Raw genomic sequence first — 20,435 nt, forward strand, 5'->3', positions numbered from 1 at the left:
TATCGTTTAATTTCAATGGCAATATTAACGCGATCCCTCATTCGGCGCCGACCGTTCATCCCTCATGAAATATTGAGTAGGGTAAACAGAGGCCGTGTCCACTGGCACCTGGTCAAACAAACACACAGCAACACAGAAAGGTGAGCGATGGGCCACTAGGCTCTCTCTACTACACACCAGCCACAGGAGACTTGGACTCAGGGAAACCCGTTTACCACAGTGCCAGTGACTGTTGCTGCAGTTCAAAGCCTTTAAAATGCACAAACACACATCTGCATTGTGCATTCAGCCCCTATGGCCGTAATATCGGATAGGATTGGGTTGTGTTCATTAGGGCACCCAATGGGAAATGTTGTCGAAAAGTTTTGCTATGATAAACAAAAATGTGCGTTTGCATTGGACAAGTCCAGGTAGTCCCTCCCTGTTTCAGTCTTCTTTCCTCCGTTTGGTGCCTAATGAACATGGCCCTGCTGTGACTGTCATATCATACTTGTTCTGGGTGCCAAGCCATTGTCTGTGTACAGTAAGCAGTGCAGGCCTAACCATGACACCATTACTCTTGGGTGGTAACAACAATTCAGAGCTGATACCGAAAGGTAAGGGAGAGGGGGGGAAATAGGGGGAGATGGATTAATTATTAATAATTAAGAGGATGGATTTAATCCAAAGGGCAACAATATTTCTCTCTTACCTCGTCCTCTATCCACAGCACCGTTCTAGAGAGTAAACACACACACACACACATGCACACACTCTAGTGTAATTTGACCCCTGTGAGTGTGGCAGGGCTTTGGACTCTGTGTGGTACACATTGCCACCATGCTGCTACCCTGCAGGACTCTTCCGCCCCCTATGCCCCTGTCCAGCCTGCCCCGTCCCAGTCCACAGCGACCGGGCAATATGGCCGCACCGCACGGCATACTGGGAAGCGGCTGTGAGCCCAGAACCTGGTGCTGCCAAGCCAGATGCCCGCTCTGCCACCCTCGGCCTCTGGCACAGACAAGCTGCCTGTACCTGAGCAGCACTACAGTAGAGTATGGTTGTGGACACACGCACATACATGTCTTTGTTGAACCATCATGCAGTATAATACCTCATGTTAGCTAGGCTAAGTCATTATTTGTTCCCTCTCTCCTTGGTGCTGTGTGTACTGTATGTGATATTGGCTTGGTTACTAGGGCTGACGCCAACGATTTGAATAATTAGGATTTGATCAGTTTTACTCGGATTCTAATCACATTTAGCTGTTTTGAGTAGGGGAGAGTGGGGTAAGTTGAGCCATTTTTTACATTCCGATCAAGGGAAATATAATATTCTTTTTCAGAAAGATATCGATAAATATTTGTGGCTGTTGTGTATCCCTGGAAAGAAATCAGAATTCACGCAAACATTACAGTTTTGAAAACAAAGTTTGTCCCAAAAAATCTATTGGCACAACTTACCCCGGGTACGGGGGGGGGGGATAAGTTGAGCCGCGGGACAGGGTAAATTAAGCCGCTTACAAATTTCTGTACTGAATGAAATATGACCTCTTTTTAAACCCATGTCTATGTCATTCCCCAAACACAATTCAACACAATCACGTGTCTGTCTTTTATTCATTTTAAGCATCTATTAACACAGGCTTAGCGCCTAAAAAAACACTTTGTTACCTCATATCCCAGTGGTAATTTCTTGCATTACACCTGGGAGGAAAATGCTTCAATTTGCTCAATTTGCCATTGGCTCAATTTACCCCATGGACTTTGGCTCAACTTACCCCAAGGCAAACATTTTGACTATATTAGCCCGCTACAAGGACACACTTTCATGCTAGGTTTAGGACCTCATACTGAAGCTTATAGAGACTCCCAACTGATGTATAGAACAATCTTAAAATGATCTACTTTGGTTTAGACATAAGCCTCATGAAACCTCTAACACAAGAAATTCATTTGACTTGGTGAAAATCTGGGTTTTTTGGACCTAACTTGCTTACCACTTTTTCCATGTGGTTTCTTCCTTCACAGACCCCATGAAATGATGACCTCTTCCTAAATCGTTGGTAAAATTATTCATTTTATGTATGGTTTCCTAGAAACAAGGGCGGCTCAACGTACCCCTTTGGTTTAACTTACCCCACTGTCCCCTGTTTTGTCATGGAGCAGGAGCCACGGGTGCAAGTCTATCAACATACCAGAGTGCCAAGAAGGCCCCCAAATGTGTCTGCTGCTCAGTCATAGTGTTGTTGTTTTTTTACATATTTGCAGAAGAGTTGAATATTCGTTTCTAAATGACAAATCAGATTCAAATCAAAAAATTGTGATTTGGGGATCGCCTTATTGGCTAAATACTGTAAGTGGAGATGAATGAACATACCCAGCAAAAGTAATGGTTGTTCTGTGTCGTGGGTCAATTTTCGTTTTACAATGTTATTGACCCACATGGATAATTCTTATGGAAACCTTTTCACCAACTTTATCAGTTAAATAAATAGGACTCACTTGGCTGTCAACACGCCCATTTAATGAGTGAAGAGTGTATTAGTTCAAACTGTTTATTATTATAAATGGGAAAATGGGGGGTAGTTTTACAATTGCCTAAAAAACGTACCTTAGACTGGTCAGTCATCTTTGAACACTTTGTTTTTAAATTGCTCAAATTGCTTACGTTAAATTAAGGCGAGGTCACAGCCGTCAATCACAACAGCAAAACTCTGCCTCATTCAATTGTTGGTTTAGGTGCATTTATATCTTTCAAACCAGCAAGAAGCCAGGCTCTCTCACACAGAGAGACTCAAACACACACGACACAGATACATGTTACACACACACACAGGTTTCACACACACACAAGCATTTCTCTATACCCGCAATAACATCTACTAAACACGTGTATGTGACCAATAAAATTTGACACGCTCATAGACCTAGGCCTATTCCATCAAGCTATTGAATTGTAGGAATATATTTTGGGGATTTATCTCACAAATTTCACTTTGTCAAATTGAAGGGATAGTTCACCCAAATTATACAATGACTTATTGGTTTCCTTACCCTGTAAGTAGCCTAAGGGGAAGGTAAGAAAACAAACCATGCCTTGGTTTTGTATCCCTGGCCATTGTCTTCAAACGCTAATGTTGTAGCATTTGTGGCCCAAAACCAATGCAAGTCACTATACCTCATATTAGCATTTTTCGCACTTCAGCGAGCTACACACATTTTCTTAAGACACTTGATGATGATTTGGACATGAAACACGTCTTATATTGGTTTGGAGCCACAAATGCTACACAAAAGTTAGCAAAACATATAAAATGACAATTGCACAGAACCCCACGCACCAAACCTTGGTTTAGTATATTCATAAATAGCTCAGAGCTTATTAAATCTCTTCTCAGGGACCTGCAACCATCTCATGTAATTGATATATTACCTGGCGGTGGTCTACCTCTTGGTCTTCCTCAAGTACTCCCGAGATACAGGGCGGCATGTGTCGCTGTGGCGTGTAATTGATATATTCCAGATCTGCACACCAAACAGCAAATGGTGCCAACACGTTTGTAGTCACAAGCTTGATGCAATCATTGCATACTAGGAATATAGGGCCAAATACTACACTTTTGACTACTTTAATAGACATATAAGACTTTTGGTCCCCTAAAATAGGGGGACTATGTACAGAAAGTGCTGTAAATTCTAAACGGACCCGATAAGGATGAAAATACCCTCAAATTAAAGCTGACAGTCTGCACTTTAACCTCATAGTCATTGTATCATTTCAAATCCAAAGTGCTGGAGTACAGAGCCAGAACAACAACAAAAATGTGTTACTGTTCCAATACTTTTGGAGCTCACTGTATATTTGACGAAAGGACAAATCCACAAAGAAATGGTTAATTGACCACAAAATCAACATTTGGCAATGGCCGTCTCAGTCCCCGGACTTCAAACCCATTGAAAACTTGTAGTTTGAATTGAAGAGGACAGTCCATAAGCACAGACGAGGATATCAAGGATCTGGAAAGATTCCGTATAGAAGAACGGTCTAAGATCCTCCCAACGTGGTCTAAAATCTCATAAAACATTTTACAAAAAGACTCAGTGGCATTATCCTCGCAAGGGGAGGGTGGCGGAGTAAACCGGGGTGCCAGGAATTTTGACCCCTATCTTTTTTTGTTTTTTTTGTGTACTTGTTGAACTATATTTACAAAATATGACAATTTTCCCCCAAAATGTTGTGTATACAATATATATAGGTAACTTCCAAAATAAAGGAAACACTAAGATAACGTGTCTTAATAGGGGGTTGCGCCGCCACCACAGGCCACCAGAACAGCTTCAATGTACCTTGGCATAGGTTCTACAAGTGTCTGGAACTCTATTGGTGGGATGCGACACCATTCTTCCACAAGAAATTCCATCCTTTGTTGATGGAAAACTATCTCAGGCACCGCTCCAGAATCTACCATAAGTGTTCAACACACACACACACACACACACACACACACACACACACACACACACACACACACACACACACACACACACACACACACACACACACACACACACACACACACACACACACACACACACACACACACACACACAGAGATCTCTTCCTCTAGGTTTGGAAGCCAAAATAATGGGCAACTGGGCATTTTGATACGTTAACTCAGGAACCACACCTGTGTGGAAGTACCTGCTTTCAATATACTTTGTATCCCTCATTTGCTCAAGTGTTTCCTATATTTTGGCAGTTACCTATAGCTCAGTGTTTGTTTTCTTTATTTGATGCAGTCTTTTTTGCTCATCTTTATCGAGGGTGCCAATAATTCTAGACCTGACTGTATATCCACACATTGACAGACACAAAAGTACGCAGACCTCCAAACTACCCACAGTGCCTTGCAGTGAAGAATAGTGGTGAATGAAACCGGGACCCAGATGTGTCATATTAGAACAGGCCAGAACTCCTCTACCCCTCTCTCTGTCGCTCTCTCCCTCTCCCTCTCTCTCTCGCTCTCCCTCTCTCCCTCTCCATCTCGCTCTCTCTCTCCCTCTCTCTCTCTGTCGCTCTCTCCCTCTCTCTCCCTGTCTCTCTCGCTCTCTCTCTCTCTCCCTGTCTCCCTGTCTCTCTCGCTCTCTCTCTCTCTCTCCCTCTCTCTCTCGCTCTCTCTCTCTCTGAACCTGTCATGGAGGCTGGTGTTTGTCATCTTACCTCCGGATCCCGTGCCCATCCCAGCCCATTTCTCTCCCCCCCACCCAAAATAACCTGTTTTTCCAGAGCCCAGACAAACCAATCTAACTGGAGCTGGGCACTACGACTAGTCAGGTCTCTCCCCTCATCCTCCTCCTCCCCTCCCTCCTCCTCTTCTCTTCCTTTGACTAACAGATCTCCCCAGTGTTCTAAAAATACCAGGTGAATAGGGCCGTGGAGATGGTGATGAAACAGCCTCTCTGACACTGTCCTGCTGCAATCCATCTCTCCCCTGCCTCCCCTGCCTGCCAGCCAGCATATGTTTGCAATTGGCTCCCCCACTCCCGCCAGCCCCCGGTCCCTCCCCCTGCCTCCCTCCCTCTCCCCTTATCCCCTCTCCCCTGGTCCCCAGTTACCACTCCAGTCCCCTCTCCCCTCCTCTCCCCTTCTCCAGTCCCCAGCTACCCCTCGAGTCTCCAAGTCTGGGCTTTTCAAACTGGTGCAGTTATCAATCATTGGGCCAGCACTGTCAAGAGCTGGCTAAAACCACTGCCACTATACACTCTCCACATTCTCCCTTTTCTCTTGTTCTCTCTTCATGTCAGTCTGTCTCCATCACCTCTCTCTCTCTCTCTCTCCCCTCTCCCTCCCTCCCCCCTCTCTCCCCTCACTTACACTCACCCAAATTTGTTCCACTTGATAAGCCCTCCCCAATGACCTTGTGCTAATTAAGCACTGCTGCGTTGGAAATATGATGGTTCATTAATGATGAGATAAATTCTGTCTCCAGGACTGTCAGAAAAATGATGACACCGTGTTTTACAGGTTTAAATAGAACAAACCTCATGGCCTCTCGCTGTGTGTGTGTGTTTAAGAGAGAGAAGCAAGAGAAAATAATGGCACAGCGCCGATGTCTCTATGCATACATGCACTTGGCTCGCTCACGTGCACATACGTGCAATACGTTTGTGTGTGCATGTGTGTGTGTGTGTGAGATGTAATGGTGTTGTATGGCACTGCAGTATGTTTTATGGGGCAGCAGGGTGACTATAGTTAGTTTTGGCAGAGACACACTCTGAGGTAAACGCTATCAGGTAACACAAGCTCCACAAGGCCACTCCATTCATGCCTGTCGCTGGTGTGTGTGTGTGTGTGTGTGTGTGTGTGTGTGTGTGTGTGTGTGTGTGTGTGTGTGTGTGTGTGTGTGTGTGTGTGTGTGTGTGTGTGTGTGTGTGTGTGTGTGTGTGTGTGTGTGTGTGTGTGCGTTTCTGCATATGCGTGTGCGTGCTCTCTCCGACCTTTGCTGTAATGTCACCCTCTAATACCGAGCCAAGGACACAGAGGTCTTTCATTCAGACACAATACACCTACAAACCCCACTGTGATTTCACAGCATCCTCAAACTACGAAAGAAAAAAAGCCAAATGGACAAAATATGTGGCAATTCATCTTGAATAACATTCAGGGGCGGCAGGTAGACTAGTGGTTAGAGCGTTGGGCCAGTAACCGAAGGGTTGCTAGATCGAATCCCCGAGCTGACAAGGTAAAAATCTGTCATTCTGCCCCTGAACAAGGCAGTTAACCCACTGTTCTAGGCCGTCATTGTATATAAGAATTTGTTCTTAACTGACTTGCCTAGTTAAATAAAGGTACAATAAAAAAATATGTGGTACAAACATTCCTGTCCTGGACAGTTTAGTTTGTTATGTGCTGTTTTACGAGAATAAAGCAGACAAGTGAAATAGTTGTGGGATATGAGAATTTCTCTCCCAACGAGCAGCTGCCAGTCTGAATCCAGTTAATAATGAGTGTGTATTTACAGGGGAGCATATGGTGCGCCTACTTTACTAATATCTCAAGCCCCTCGTCATATCGAATACGACATGTTGTCAAAAGTATCAATTTGAAAGGCAGTTTTCAGATGTAATATTTAAAATAAAAAAATGCAAGAAGACTGGTTTCTCTTAGTGGGTCCGTTTGACAGATTGAGGGGTGTTTAACGTCTCATTCTCGCATGCCATGGGGACTTCGCAACTTTGTCTTCATCACACACACACACACACACACAACGCGGGCTAACAGCCGGGCCGCGTCGCTGACAGACAGGGGCACACTGGGAAAGTTTTACACACAACATCACGAAGAGAGATGGAGACATCACATCTTCCCAATCATACAGAGAGAGGGAGAGAAGAGAGAGGGAGGAGAGGAGAGAGAGGGAGGGAACAGATTGACAAAGAGGGTGTGATAGAAATACTGAGAGAGAGGGGGGCCAAAGGGGGAGGGACAGAGAGAGAGCGAGAGCGAGAGAGAAATACAGAGAGAGACGGAGAGAGAGACAAAGCGAGGTAAAGGTAGTCAGTCTTACCTCTCTTTGGGCTGGCCCAGTCCATGTTTCCCCAACAGGTGAGTGCTCAGGTGCTTCTTCATCACAAAGGCCCACCTGGTCAGAGAGAGAACACAGGGGGCAAAGGGTTAACAAAGAGGGCCTCTTTACCACAGTCAATGAAAGGGTTAACCGGGGGGACAGACAGAGATGACTTTTTACAATAACTAGTCAGGATTAGGGTTGCGAAACTTTCAATAAATTCCCTGCCTTTCCAGAAATCCTGATTGGAGGATTCCATATTTCCTGTTTATTCCTTCCTGATTCTGTGAATCCTCCAACTAGGATTTCGGGAAAACTTTGCAATCGTAGTCTGCACTTCCGGGTTGGAGCGAGTGGTCGCATTTTCGCTTCGCTTCACAAGTAGTATTACATTTAATTTAATTTCATTACAACGGTTTGATTTGTTTGATCTTAGCACTTCCTTTCTTAGCTAGCTACATAGCCGTCTTTGTATCAAAGATAATTGTGTAGTTCAGATTATTATCGAATTATCGAATCTTCTAACGTTGTCAACACTGCTAGCTAGCTAGCCAGCTAGCCAACTTCTACCGAATCATTACAACGGAACGATTTGATTAGTGTAGTGTTAGCCAGCTACATAGTTGTCTTTGCATCTAAGATAATTGCGTAGTTGTGTAGTTTAGAGTAATCATCTAGCCAGTTATCGAGGTTACCTAGCCAGTTCCACTTTTAAACAAAGTCAGCTAGCCAGCTATTTTCGCCGTCAACACTGCTAGCTAGCCAGTGCTACACTGCTAGCTAGCCAGCTAGCCAACTTCTACCGAAACAGTACAACGGAACGATTTGATTAGTGTAGTGTTAGCTAGCTACAGTTGTCTTCGCTGTCTTTGTATCTAAGATAATTGTGTAGTTTAGAGTAATTATCTAGCCAGTTATCGAGGTTACCTAGCCAGCTCCACTTTTAAACAAAGTCAGCTAGCCAGCTATTTTCGCCGTCCTAACGTTGTCAACACTGCTAGCTAGCCAGCCAGCCAACTTCTACCGAAACAGTACAACGGAACGATTTGATTAGTGTAGTGTTAGCTAGCTACATAGTTGTCTTTGCTGTCCTTGTATCTAAGATACTTGTGTAGTTTAGAGTAATTATCTAGCCAGTTATCGAGGTTACCTAGCCAGTTATCGAGGCTACCTAGCCAGCAACACTTTCAAACATAGTCAACAACGCAGCCACTGCTAGCTAGCCTACTTCACCAGTCAGCAGTACTGCATCATCTTAATCATTTCAGTCAATAAGATTTTTGCTACGTAAGCTTAACTTTCTGAACATTCGAGACGTGTAGTCCACTTGTCATTCCAATCTCCTTTGCATTAGCGTAGCCTCTTCTGTAGCCTGTCAACTATGTGTCTGTCTATCCCTCTTCTCTCCTCTCTGCACAGACCATACAAACGCTTCACACCGCGTGGCCGCTGCCACCCTAACCTGGTGGTCCCAGCGCGCACGACCCACGTGGAGTTCCAGGTCTCCGGCAGCCTCTGGAACTGCCGATCTGCGGCCAACAAGGCAGAGTTCATCTCAGCCTATGCTTCCCTCCAGTCCCTCGACTTCTTGGCACTGACGGAAACATGGATTACCACAGATAACACTGCTACTCCTACTGCTCTCTCCTCGTCTGCCCACGTGTTCTCGCACACCCCGAGACCTTCTGGTCAGCGGGGTGGTGGCACTGGGATCCTCATCTCTCCCAAGTGGACATTCTCTCTTTCTCCCCTGACCCATCTGTCTATCGCCTCCTTTGAATTCCATGCTGTCACAGTTACCAGCCCTTTCTAGCTTAACATCCTTATCATTTATCGCCCTCCAGGTTCCCTTGGAGAGTTCATCAATGAGCTTGACGCCTTGATAAGTTCCTTCCCTGAGGATGGCTCACCTCTCACAGTTCTGGGTGACTTTAACCTCCCCACGTCTACCTTTGACTCATTCCTCTCTGCCTCCCTCTTTCCACTCCTCTCCTCTTTTGACCTCACCCTCTCACCTTCCCCCCCTACTCACAAGGCAGGCAATACGCTTGACCTCATCCTTACTAGATGCTGTTCTTCCACTAATCTCATTGCAACTCCCCTCCAAGTCTCCGACCACTACCTTGTATCCTTTTCCCTCTCGCTCTCATCCAACACTTCCCACTCTGCCCCTACTCGGATGGTATCGCGCCGTCCAAACCTTCGCTCTCTCTCCCCCGCTTCTCTCTCCTCTTCCATCCTATCATCTCTTCCCTCTGCTCAAACCTTCTCCAACCTATCTCCTGATTCTGCCTCCTCAACCCTCCTCTCCTCCCTTTCTGCATCCTTTGACTCTCTATGTCCCCTATCCTCCAGGCCGGCTCGGTCCTCCCCTCCTGCCCCGTGGCTCGACGACTCATTGCGAGCTCACAGAACAGGGCTCCGGGCAGCCGAGCGGAAATGGAGGAGAACTCGCCTCCCTGCGGACCTGGCATCCTTTCACTCCCTCCTCTCTACATTTTCCTCTTCTGTCTCTGCTGCTAAAGCCACTTTCTACCACTCTAAATTCCAAGCATCTGCCTCTAACCCTAGGAAGCTCTTTGCCACCTTCTCCTCCCTCCTGAATCCTCCTCCCCCCCCCCCCCCCCTCCTCCCTCTCTGCGGATGACTTCGTCAACCATTTTGAAAAGAAGGTTGACGACATCCGATCCTCGTTTGCTAAGTCAAACGACTCCGCTGGTTCTGCTCACACTGCCCTACCCTGTGCTTTGACCTCTTTCTCCCCTCTCTCCCCAGATGAAATCTCGCGTCTTGTGACGGCCGGCCGCCCAACAACCTGCCCGCTTGACCCTATCCCCTCCTCTCTTCTCCAGACCATTTCCGGAGACCTTCTCCCTTACCTCACCTCGCTCATCAACTCATCCCTGACCACTGGCTACGTCCCTTCCGTCTTCAAGAGAGCGAGAGTTGCACCCCTTCTGAAAAAACCTACACTCGATCCCTCCGATGTCAACAACTACAGACCAGTATCCCTTCTTTCTTTTCTCTCCAAAACTCTTGAACGTGCCGTCCTTGGCCAGCTCTCCTGCTATCTCTCTCAGAATGACCTTCTTGATCCAAATCAGTCAGGTTTCAAGACTAGTCACTCAACTGAGACTGCTCTTCTCTGTGTCACGGAGGCGCTCCGCACTGCTAAAGCTAACTCTCTCTCCTCTGCTCTCATCCTTCTAGACCTATCGGCTGCCTTTGATACTGTGAACCATCAGATCCTCCTCTCCACCCTCTCCGAGTTGGGCATCTCCGGCGCGGCCCACGCTTGGATTGCGTCCTACCTGACAGGTCGCTCCTACCAGGTGGCGTGGCGAGAATCTGTCTCCTCACCACGTGCTCTCACCACTGGTGTCCCCCAGGGCTCTGTTCTAGGCCCTCTCCTATTCTCGCTATACACCAAGTCACTTGGCTCTGTCATAACCTCACATGGTCTCTCCTATCATTGCTATGCAGACGACACACAATTAATCTTCTCCTTTCCCCCTTCTGATAACCAGGTGGCGAATCGCATCTCTGCATGTCTGGCAGACATATCAGTGTGGATGACGGATCACCACCTCAAGCTGAACCTCGGCAAGACGGAGCTGCTCTTCCTCCCGGGGAAGGACTGCCCGTTCCATGATCTCGCCATCACGGTTGACAACTCCATTGTGTCCTCCTCCCAGAGCGCTAAGAACCTTGGCGTGATCCTGGACAACACCCTGTCGTTCTCAACCAACATCAAGGCGGTGACCCGTTCCTGTAGGTTCATGCTCTACAACATTCGCAGAGTACGACCCTGCCTCACACAGGAAGCGGCGCAGGTCCTAATCCAGGCACTTGTCATCTCCCGTCTGGATTACTGCAACTCGCTGTTGGCTGGGCTCCCTGCCTGTGCCATTAAACCCCTACAACTCATCCAGAACGCCGCAGCCCGTCTGGTGTTCAACCTTCCCAAGTTCTCTCACGTCACCCCGCTCCTCCGCTCTCTCCACTGGCTTCCAGTTGAAGCTCGCATCCGCTACAAGACCATGGTGCTTGCTTACGGAGCTGTGAGGGGAACGGCACCTCCGTACCTTCAGGCTCTGATCAGGCCCTACACCCAAACAAGGGCACTGCGTTCATCCACCTCTGGCCTGCTCGCCTCCCTACCTCTGAGGAAGTACAGTTCCCGCTCAGCCCAGTCAAAACTGTTCGCTGCTCTGGCACCCCAATGGTGGAACAAACTCCCTCACGACGCCAGGACAGCGGAGTCAATCACCACCTTCCGGAGACACCTGAAACCCCACCTCTTTAAGGAATACCTAGGATAGGATAAAGTAATCCTTCTAACCCCCCCCCCCCCCCCCCCCCCCCTTAAAAGATTTAGATGCACTATTGTAAAGTGGCTGTTCCACTGGATATCTTAAGGTGAATGCACCAATTTGTAAGTCGCTCTGGATAAGAGCGTCTGCTAAATGACTTAAATGTAATGTAAATGTAGTCAGGACAAAGCCACTAGGATGCAGCAGGTTAACTAAGGCAATGGGTTTCACCCGTGTTCATAAGGACACACTGTAAAAGAATATGTTTTAAAACACTTTTCGCAACGGAAAAAGAAAATGTGCTTTCTTAACTCCCCGTTTTCCTCGTTTTCTTCCGTTGAGTGCCTACTGAACACGACCTTGGATATCCTGTCATTACATCAAAGAGAGTGTATCAACAACGACCCGGGAACTCGCACACCCTCAAACGCAAACTCACACAGACAGAAACACACAATATCACACACGGGAAATATTTGAGACACCATTTCAAGACAATGTCCTGACCGTGTCCAAAGCCCTACGTTCGTTCCATTCCCTAAACAGTTTGTGAAGCCCTAATGGCGGGATGACAGGCCTAACTAGTCAGGGATCAGCCCCGTTTCTCTAGCGTTTCATCCTCTGGCCATTGAATTCACCAGTAATCACATCCTATTACGGTGTTCCTGCTGACAGACAACGACCACGTCTAAGACGACATGACAGAGGAACAGGAAAGAAAGAAAGAGAGAGAATGAAAGAAAGAAAAAGAGAGAGTTGAGACAGCAGCTGTGTGATTTGGAGTGTTACTGCAGACACTGGTCTTCACTGTGGACTCCTGGACTTTATCTCTCTCCCTCTCCCTCTCTCCCTCTCTCTCGCTCTCTTTCCGTTTCTCTCTCCATTCCTCTATTTACCCCGCTCTGGCTTGTTTGTTTCTCGTTCTCTCAAAAAGTCTCTCTCCATCTGCCTCTCTGACTTCCACTCTCTCTATTGGTCATTTTGTTGTAAAGAGCGTATAGCCTAATCATTTCACTGTTCATTCATAGCACAATGTTATCTTCCCCCTACTACTGGACACGCGCACGCGCACGCACACACACACGCACGCACGCACACACACGTCTTTCTGCTCTCCTACCATCGCCCCAGAGCCACATCCATCAACCCCCCCCCCAGAGGGCAGCCCATGCTAACTAACACCCCATATAAATATTCAAACATGTTCCACTGTTTTGTTTTGTTATCATCATTCTCTCCCTCCTCTATTTTTCTCTTCTCCTTCTCTCTAGCTCCATCTCTCCATCCATCCATCCGTCCAGAATGGTGCCTGGGAGTATGACTAAACCGCCCTCCTATCCACTGAAGGAGAATGACAAGATCAAACCCACAGGGGAGGGAGACACTCTGGGTGACTGGAGGCAGTGGCACTGCACTGCACTGACTGACTGACTGACCGCTTCAACTAGCTATGAATAAACAAACGCGCTAATTAAGTTAGCATTTTCTAGCTTTTTCTAGGTTGTTTAAGTCATTGGGAGGGGGGGGGGGGAGGAAGTGCTTGCAAACATGTCCTTTAATTATGGATTACAGCTGTCCTTCATAAACCTAATTACCGAGTGCTGAACGGCAACGGGGGCGATTTGCATATGCGCATGAAAGACATGAAGACATATGCAAAGATATGATTTAAATTAGCATTCTTTGATAGCGAGGGTTACAAATCAAACTGGCATGTTGTGAGATTCGCATCACTCACTCTTACTTCTTTCCCCCCCACACGTTTATTCTGAGCATGGCAGCAAGCAGTGACGGCACGACTGGCAAGGCCCGATGGAGGCACCTGGCAATGGCCCGCTGAAGTGAGACGGCAGACACACACACACGCGCATGCACACACAAACGAGCACACGCGCGCGTAGAAAGTCACAGGCAAGCTTGCATATATACGCGCCACACAAACGGCAGGTTCAAATGAAGGGCAAGGCTAAGTGGGAAAAGAGAAAATCCATTTGTTGAAACGGGCTTCTAATCCCCTGTTCTTCATAGGTCCGCTCTCAGGTTAGGATCTACCTCCAACAGCTTTGAGGGAGCGTCCTTTACTCAAACGACTGTTGCCTTGATCCTTATAGCAACAAAGGGGACATTTCACCATGCCATTCATCCATATCAATATTTCCCCAGATGAATTTAACTAATAAGGCCTTATTTTAGCCTCGAGGGAGGCTCTCAATTTAAAGGGAGATAAAAAAATGAAAAAAAAAAAAAAATGGAGGAGTTTCACGTTCCACTCCCTTTAGATTAATCGGCGCACCACACCTCGTTAGCTCCGTGACGCGCCGCAGCTTTACCGATAAGCGGCGAGACACGGCTCAATTACCCAAGTAACACTTCTTTCTCTTCCCTCCATCCCCAGATGAAGAGATAACATGTCAATATGGGATACAAACAACTTCATTTGCCTAACAGTATTCCTGGATGGTTCGGGTCGGGAATCTCAATCTTCAATTCCGGAAGGGATGTTGGGAGATCTAAGGAGAAGCCTCTGGCATCAGTGAGGCGCAAAATGTCCCCATCCTGTGCAGAACATACAAATCATTCTGGGATACACAGAGAGCATTCTGGGACACACACACACACACACACACACACACACACACACACACACACACACACACACACACACACACACACACAGAGACAGAGACAGAGACAGAGAGACAGAGAGAGAGAGACAGAGAGACAGAGAGAGAGAGAAAGAGAGAGAGAGAGAGAGAGAGAGAGAGAGAGAGAGAGAGAGAGAGAGAGAGAGAGAGAGAGAGAGAGAGGTGTATCACATCACACATGGCTTGCTTTACTTAGCCTGTATTCTTAAAGAGTCTCATAGTAGGAGTACTGATCTGAGATCAGGTCCCTGTGTCCATAAACGTATTCATTATTCTGTATATAAAAGGCAAAACTGATCCTAGATCAGCACTCTGAGATGCTTTATGAATATGGGCCATGGGCCTATTCATCAAAAAATAATAGCACTTTGCTGCCATCTGTGTCAGAAACAGAAATCATGTCATTTGATTGTGTTATAAGTATCAATGTCACCTGTGCGATGGCCTTGACAATGGTACATACAGGAAGGTGAACCACGATAAAAACGGAGGATATTTTTTTTGTTACTCGAGTCAAACTAAATTCTTTCTCCTAAATGGTAAGGGTGACCAAGGAGGCATTAGGCAGAATGAGAGAGGTGCCAGATGTGTGAGTCGCTCAACCCTCACCAAACTAAGCAGCGTGCCCAGGAGAGAGAGCTCTAGAGGGCTCTGTGTGTCTGTGTTTCCTATGGAGCTATACGGAGCTACGGCTCAGTTCTCTCGGTGGGGTGAAGCCGCCTGAGACAGCTCTACTACAGTGGGCCGCTGGGCCCTGTAGAAATGACTAGTGAGGGCGCTCATCCTGCCTCGTGTGCCAGTCCTAATGATGGCGTCCACCTGCTGTTTTAATGTCACAGCTGGAGTGCCCTCCATCCCTCACTGACTTCAGCATTAGCAGCAGGTATCTCTACAGAGCGCCTCCTCTTCGCCCTTGTCGCCCCCCCCTTACCTCACCATCCCCTTCTTACACCTCTCTACCTCCCTTCTCCACCAACCCTCCATCTCGTTCTTCCACCTTCTCTGCAACTCCCCCTTGCCACACCCTACTTCCCCCTCCATCTCCCCCTCAGCTCCTCTTCACACCCCATTACTCAGATGAACCCTGGTGAACTGTGAGGTCCTCCGCACTGGAAGCCAGATCCTCACAGTAGGCCCATGCGCCAGGAGAGAGCGAGAGCGAGAGCGAGAGGGAGAGGGAGAGGGAGAGGGAGAGGGAGAGGGAGAGAGAGAGCATCCCTCTCTCTACCTTTCATTCTTACCATAATCTGCTGATTTGAGCATATCTCTGCACAGAAACAACGGGTCAAACAGACTTCCACTATATTGTCAATACAAAATAAACCATTCAATACACTACACTAAAGTTATAGCCAGACATACACACACACTATACATCCTATCTCATTCACTCTGTTTCCATAATTATACCCTACTTGGGTAAACATCATCTTTGCCTTTTCATATAAATACAGTGTGATGGGGGGAAAGAGCAAGGTAAGTTGACATGTCTAAACTGACAGCTTGACGGGCGGGTAAACTGACAAAGGATCCTGAAACACATCCCCCCCCAACAGGAGCGTGGGGGATCGAGATGTGATGGCAATAACAGGAGACTGACAGACGGGAGGACTTCTACCTCCCTTCTCCCCCTCCCCCCCCCCCTCCATCTCCCCCTTCCACCTTCGCTTCATCTGCCTCCCTCTTTCTCCACGTCCCCCCCCCCCCCCTTCCACCTTTTCTCCAACTCACCTTTCCACACCCTAACTAGGGGTTCCGTTTCTTTTACGCCTGCTACATTAGGTCAGGGGTGAAAAAAACTGCCTGCTGCAACCTGATTGGCTGAACGCAACACGCAACATCCGGGATTAGCATTTAGCCACTCTAGCATGTTTCACAAAGAAAGTACACATATTTTCACACACACAAAAAAGTGGCCTTCCCGCCATTAAATAAAGTTAAGGGGGAAATCCAAGCCTTTGCAGCCTGAATGGCGAATGTTTTACGAACCGGTTACTGGGGAACACAAGTGTATTACCAGCTGGCCACATCAAGCCCAGATAAAATTGGAGATTCATAAAGCCCACTAGTGGCTGCACAGGCTAATCTCTGCACAGAAACAATGGGTCAAAGAGACTTCCATTATATGGCCAATACAATACAAAAGAAACAAAAGCCATAGCCACACACACAATATACAGCACATCTCATTCACTCTATAATTATACCCTACTTGGGTAAACATAATCTTTCCCTTTTCATATAAATACAGCGTGATGTGTGGGGGGGGGGGGGAATAGCAAAAGGCCTGTAGCGCGTCTCACAGGTAAGTTGACATGTTTAAACTCCGACGGCTTGACGGGCGGGTAAACTGACAAAGGATCCTGACACACATCCCCTGACAGGAGTGTGGAGCGTCGAGACGCGAGTTGACGTGAGAGCAATCACAGGTGACAGACAGACGGAGGACTGAGAAGGGGCATTCTGCAAAGAATGAGCCCAGATTAGTGACTGGGGAGCTATACCTCATCTAGGTGTTTAATGGAAGCCGTAAGCTTGATGGGGAGAAAAGGCCCCCGAATGGACAAAATATAAAGAAATAGGAGGGAGAGCGGGAGAGTACGGAGGCAAATCTTAAGGCGGTGGGATACGTCCGTGGAGAGAGAGGGGGAGATGGAGGAAGAGAAGGAACTAGGGAATAAGAGGAAGAGGGAGGAGGGAAAGAGAGAAAGAGAGAGAGAAAGAAAAACGAGAGAGAAAGTACAAAAGAAGTGCAGCGCTGTCACGTCGTTTGACAGGAGGATGGGTGACTTCACATCGATACTGCTCTGGCTTCTAAAAGATCCGCCTGTGGAGATATCCCATAATGTATCAGCCATTAAATCAATCAATCAATCAATCAAATGTCTGAATTGATTTTTACACCATTGCTGGTGTACTTGATCTATTCGGAGACTCATTTGAATAAATATAAAATAAGAACTAAAATGATTCGTTGCTGGTCAATCACCACCAAGACTAAAACAGACACCTCTCACTTAAAACGGCACACCGCGTGTGTACTAGTGTGTGTGTGTGTGTGTGTGTGTGTGTGTGTGTGTGTGTGTGTGTGTCTACGCGTGCGCGTGTCTCTGTGGTAGCCTACATAAAGAGCTCTCCCTCTCTCTCTCTCTGTCTCTCTGTGTGTGAGTTGCATTTAGGATCAGTTGCCGAGGCAGGTATTGGGGCCTTGACGGATTGATTGAGAGGCCGTCCTCGTCGACAGCGGCAGCGCCCCACAGAGCTCACAGCACCTCGCCACACCGTCCCATTAAAGAACCATTTAGAGGGAGAAAAGTTCCACCTGCACTTTATGCAGAGAAGCAGACGACCCTAAAGCTCACCGACGCGAGATGAAACGACTTCGGCGACAGAAATAAAATACCCTGCCTTCTTCCACCAACAGCAGATTTTTCAGATCTGGCTTCTTTTTAAGAGAATGCCAATATGATGTGAAATCATCTATTATTGATCTCATCGTTATGTTGCCAATGGCGCTTTAAACGTTAAAGAGCCCCTGGCTCTGAGCGTCGTAGGAGCGCTGTTGGCACACGATGCGATTTCGACTTCATTATGTATTCCAATTAACCGGCTTAATGTGTAAGTAGTAAAAAGAAAGAGAAACTTGAAAATGCTGAACAAGGAGGAAGAAAGAGAATATATTGTATTTGGTTCCAAGATATAAAATATGGTAATTATTCATACATGGTATCTGAAGAGCAGTTTATAAAACCCGGGATGGCAGTTTCATGTTTGAATGATCTGGTATTGTACCTTTAGAACTCCCTATATTCAGAATAACAATATATGTATATATGGGTTACAAAAAAGAAACAGAAAGAAAAGCTAGTGTTTGCTACCAGAAGAGAACAGGCCTCTCTACTTCCTAAGAATAAGAGAAGAGAACAGGCCTCTCTACTTCCTAAGAATAAGAGAAGAGAACAGGCCTCTCTACTTCCTAAGAATAAGAGAAGAGAACAGGCCTCTCTACTTCCTAAGAATAAGAGAAGAGAACAGGCCTCTCTACTTCCTAAGAATAAGAGAAGAGAACAGGCCTCTCTACTTCCTAAGAATAAGAGAAGAGAACAGGCCTCTCTACTTCCTAAGAATAAGAGAAGAGAACAGGCCTCTCCACTTCCTAAGAATGAGAGAAGAGAACAGGCCTCTCCACTTCCTAAGAATGAGAGAAGAGAACAGGCCTCTCCACTTCCTAAGAATGAGAGAAGAGAACAGGCCTCTCCACTGCCTAAGAATAAGTAACACACTAAAGTTCCGCCCCTTATATGAGAATATGTACAAGCCCCATTTTCAAGAAGCAAAGCAGAAATGTATCAAAACTGCTGGTTGTTAAAGGTGGTTAGCCTTCCCTCGCTCATTTCATTCCTTCTTTATTGTCTCCCTCTTCCTCGCCGCGGTGCCGTTAGAGATATGAAAAATATATGGGTATTTTCTTCCTCTCCTTTCCTCTCCTCCGTCCGTGTTAAATCATTAAAACAGGAGCGGTGCTCATTATATTTCTTAACAAAACTTATCTTCCACCAAATAAATCACAAGCAGCGCCACTAACAGCCGTGTAGGGATAAATTACGGTGCGCCTCACTGGCAGTATTGGTATTTTAAAAAGCTTGCTGTACAATTTCTATGATGAACCGTAATTTGTAATGCTGGTCGGTTTATGTTAAGAGGGCCTCTCAGCAGGTATCTATCCGTGCAGTATCGGGGGCGAAGGGCGGCGAAGGAAAAACGACAACTCTATTTGCATTTGCATTGTTTGTTTTTTCGGCCTATGAATGTTATTTAAAGCCACGTTTACTTTTGTATTTTTAATGATGCAAGGGTGTGCATAACCTACACATAGGACTGCTGTATCAACATGTGTGTAGATGTATAAGCTACTGTGGCTGAATTTCATATACAGTGGCGAGAAAAAGTTTGCGAGACCCTTTGGAATGAACTGGATTTCTGCATAAATTGGTCATCAAATTTGATCTGATCTTTATCTAAGTCACAACAATAGACAAACATAGTGTAACACACAAATGATTGTATTTTTCGTGTCTATATTTAATACATCATTTAAACATTCACAGTGCAGGTTGGAAAAAGTATGTGAACCCCCATGACTTCTCCAAAAGCTAATTGGAGTCAGGAGTCCGCTAACCTGGAGTCCAATCAATGAGACGAGATTGGAGATGTTGGTTAGAGCTGCCTTGTCCTATAAAAAACACTCACAAAATTTGAGTTTGCTATTCACAAGACGCATTGCCTGATGTGAACCACGCCTCGAACAAAAAGAGATCTCAGAAGACCAAAGATTAAGAATTGTTGACTTGCATAAAGCTGAAAAGGGTTACAGAAGTATCTCGAAAAGCCTTGATGTTCATCAGTCCACGGTAAGACAAATTGTCTATAAATGGAGAAAGTTCAGCACTGTTGCTACTCTCCCTAGGCGTGGCCGCCCCGCAAAGATGACTGCAAGAGCACAGTGCAGAATGCTCAATGAGGTTAAGAAGAATCCTAGTGTCAGCTAAAGACTTACAGAAATCTCTGGAACATTCTAACATCTCTGTTGACGAGTCTACGATATGTAAAACACTAAACAAGAATGGTGTTCATGGGAGGACACCACAGAAGAAGCCACTGCTGTCCAAAAAACAATGTCTGAAGTTTGCAAAAGTGCACCTGGATGTTCCACAGCACTACTGGCAAAATATTCTGTGGACAGATGAAACTACAGTGGAGTTGTTTGGAAGGAACACATACCACTATGTGTGGAGAGAAAAAGGCACAGCACACCAACATCAAAACCTCATCCCAACTGTAAAGTATGGTGGAGGGAGCATCATGGTTTGGGGCTGCTTTGCTGCCACAGGGCCTGGACAGCTGGCTATCATCGACAGAAAAATGAAT

At 46.4% G+C, this 20,435-nt stretch overlaps 1 protein-coding gene across 3 annotated transcripts in view; it reads right to left on the reverse strand.

Moving 5' to 3' along the window:
- znf407 (zinc finger protein 407) overlaps positions 1-20,435 on the reverse strand; it is a 160,863-nt gene that overhangs the window by 80,278 nt on the left and 60,150 nt on the right. For all 3 annotated transcript variants that reach the window (XM_038994127.1, XM_038994130.1, XM_038994128.1), the window contains exon 5: positions 7,550-7,624. In XM_038994127.1, coding sequence (XP_038850055.1) covers positions 7,550-7,624 — 75 coding nt within the window. The remainder of the gene's footprint in view (positions 1-7,549; positions 7,625-20,435) is intronic.

This window comes from Salvelinus namaycush, chromosome 5 (genome assembly GCF_016432855.1).
Source record: "Salvelinus namaycush isolate Seneca chromosome 5, SaNama_1.0, whole genome shotgun sequence".
Classification (NCBI taxonomy): Eukaryota; Metazoa; Chordata; class Actinopteri; order Salmoniformes; family Salmonidae; genus Salvelinus; species Salvelinus namaycush.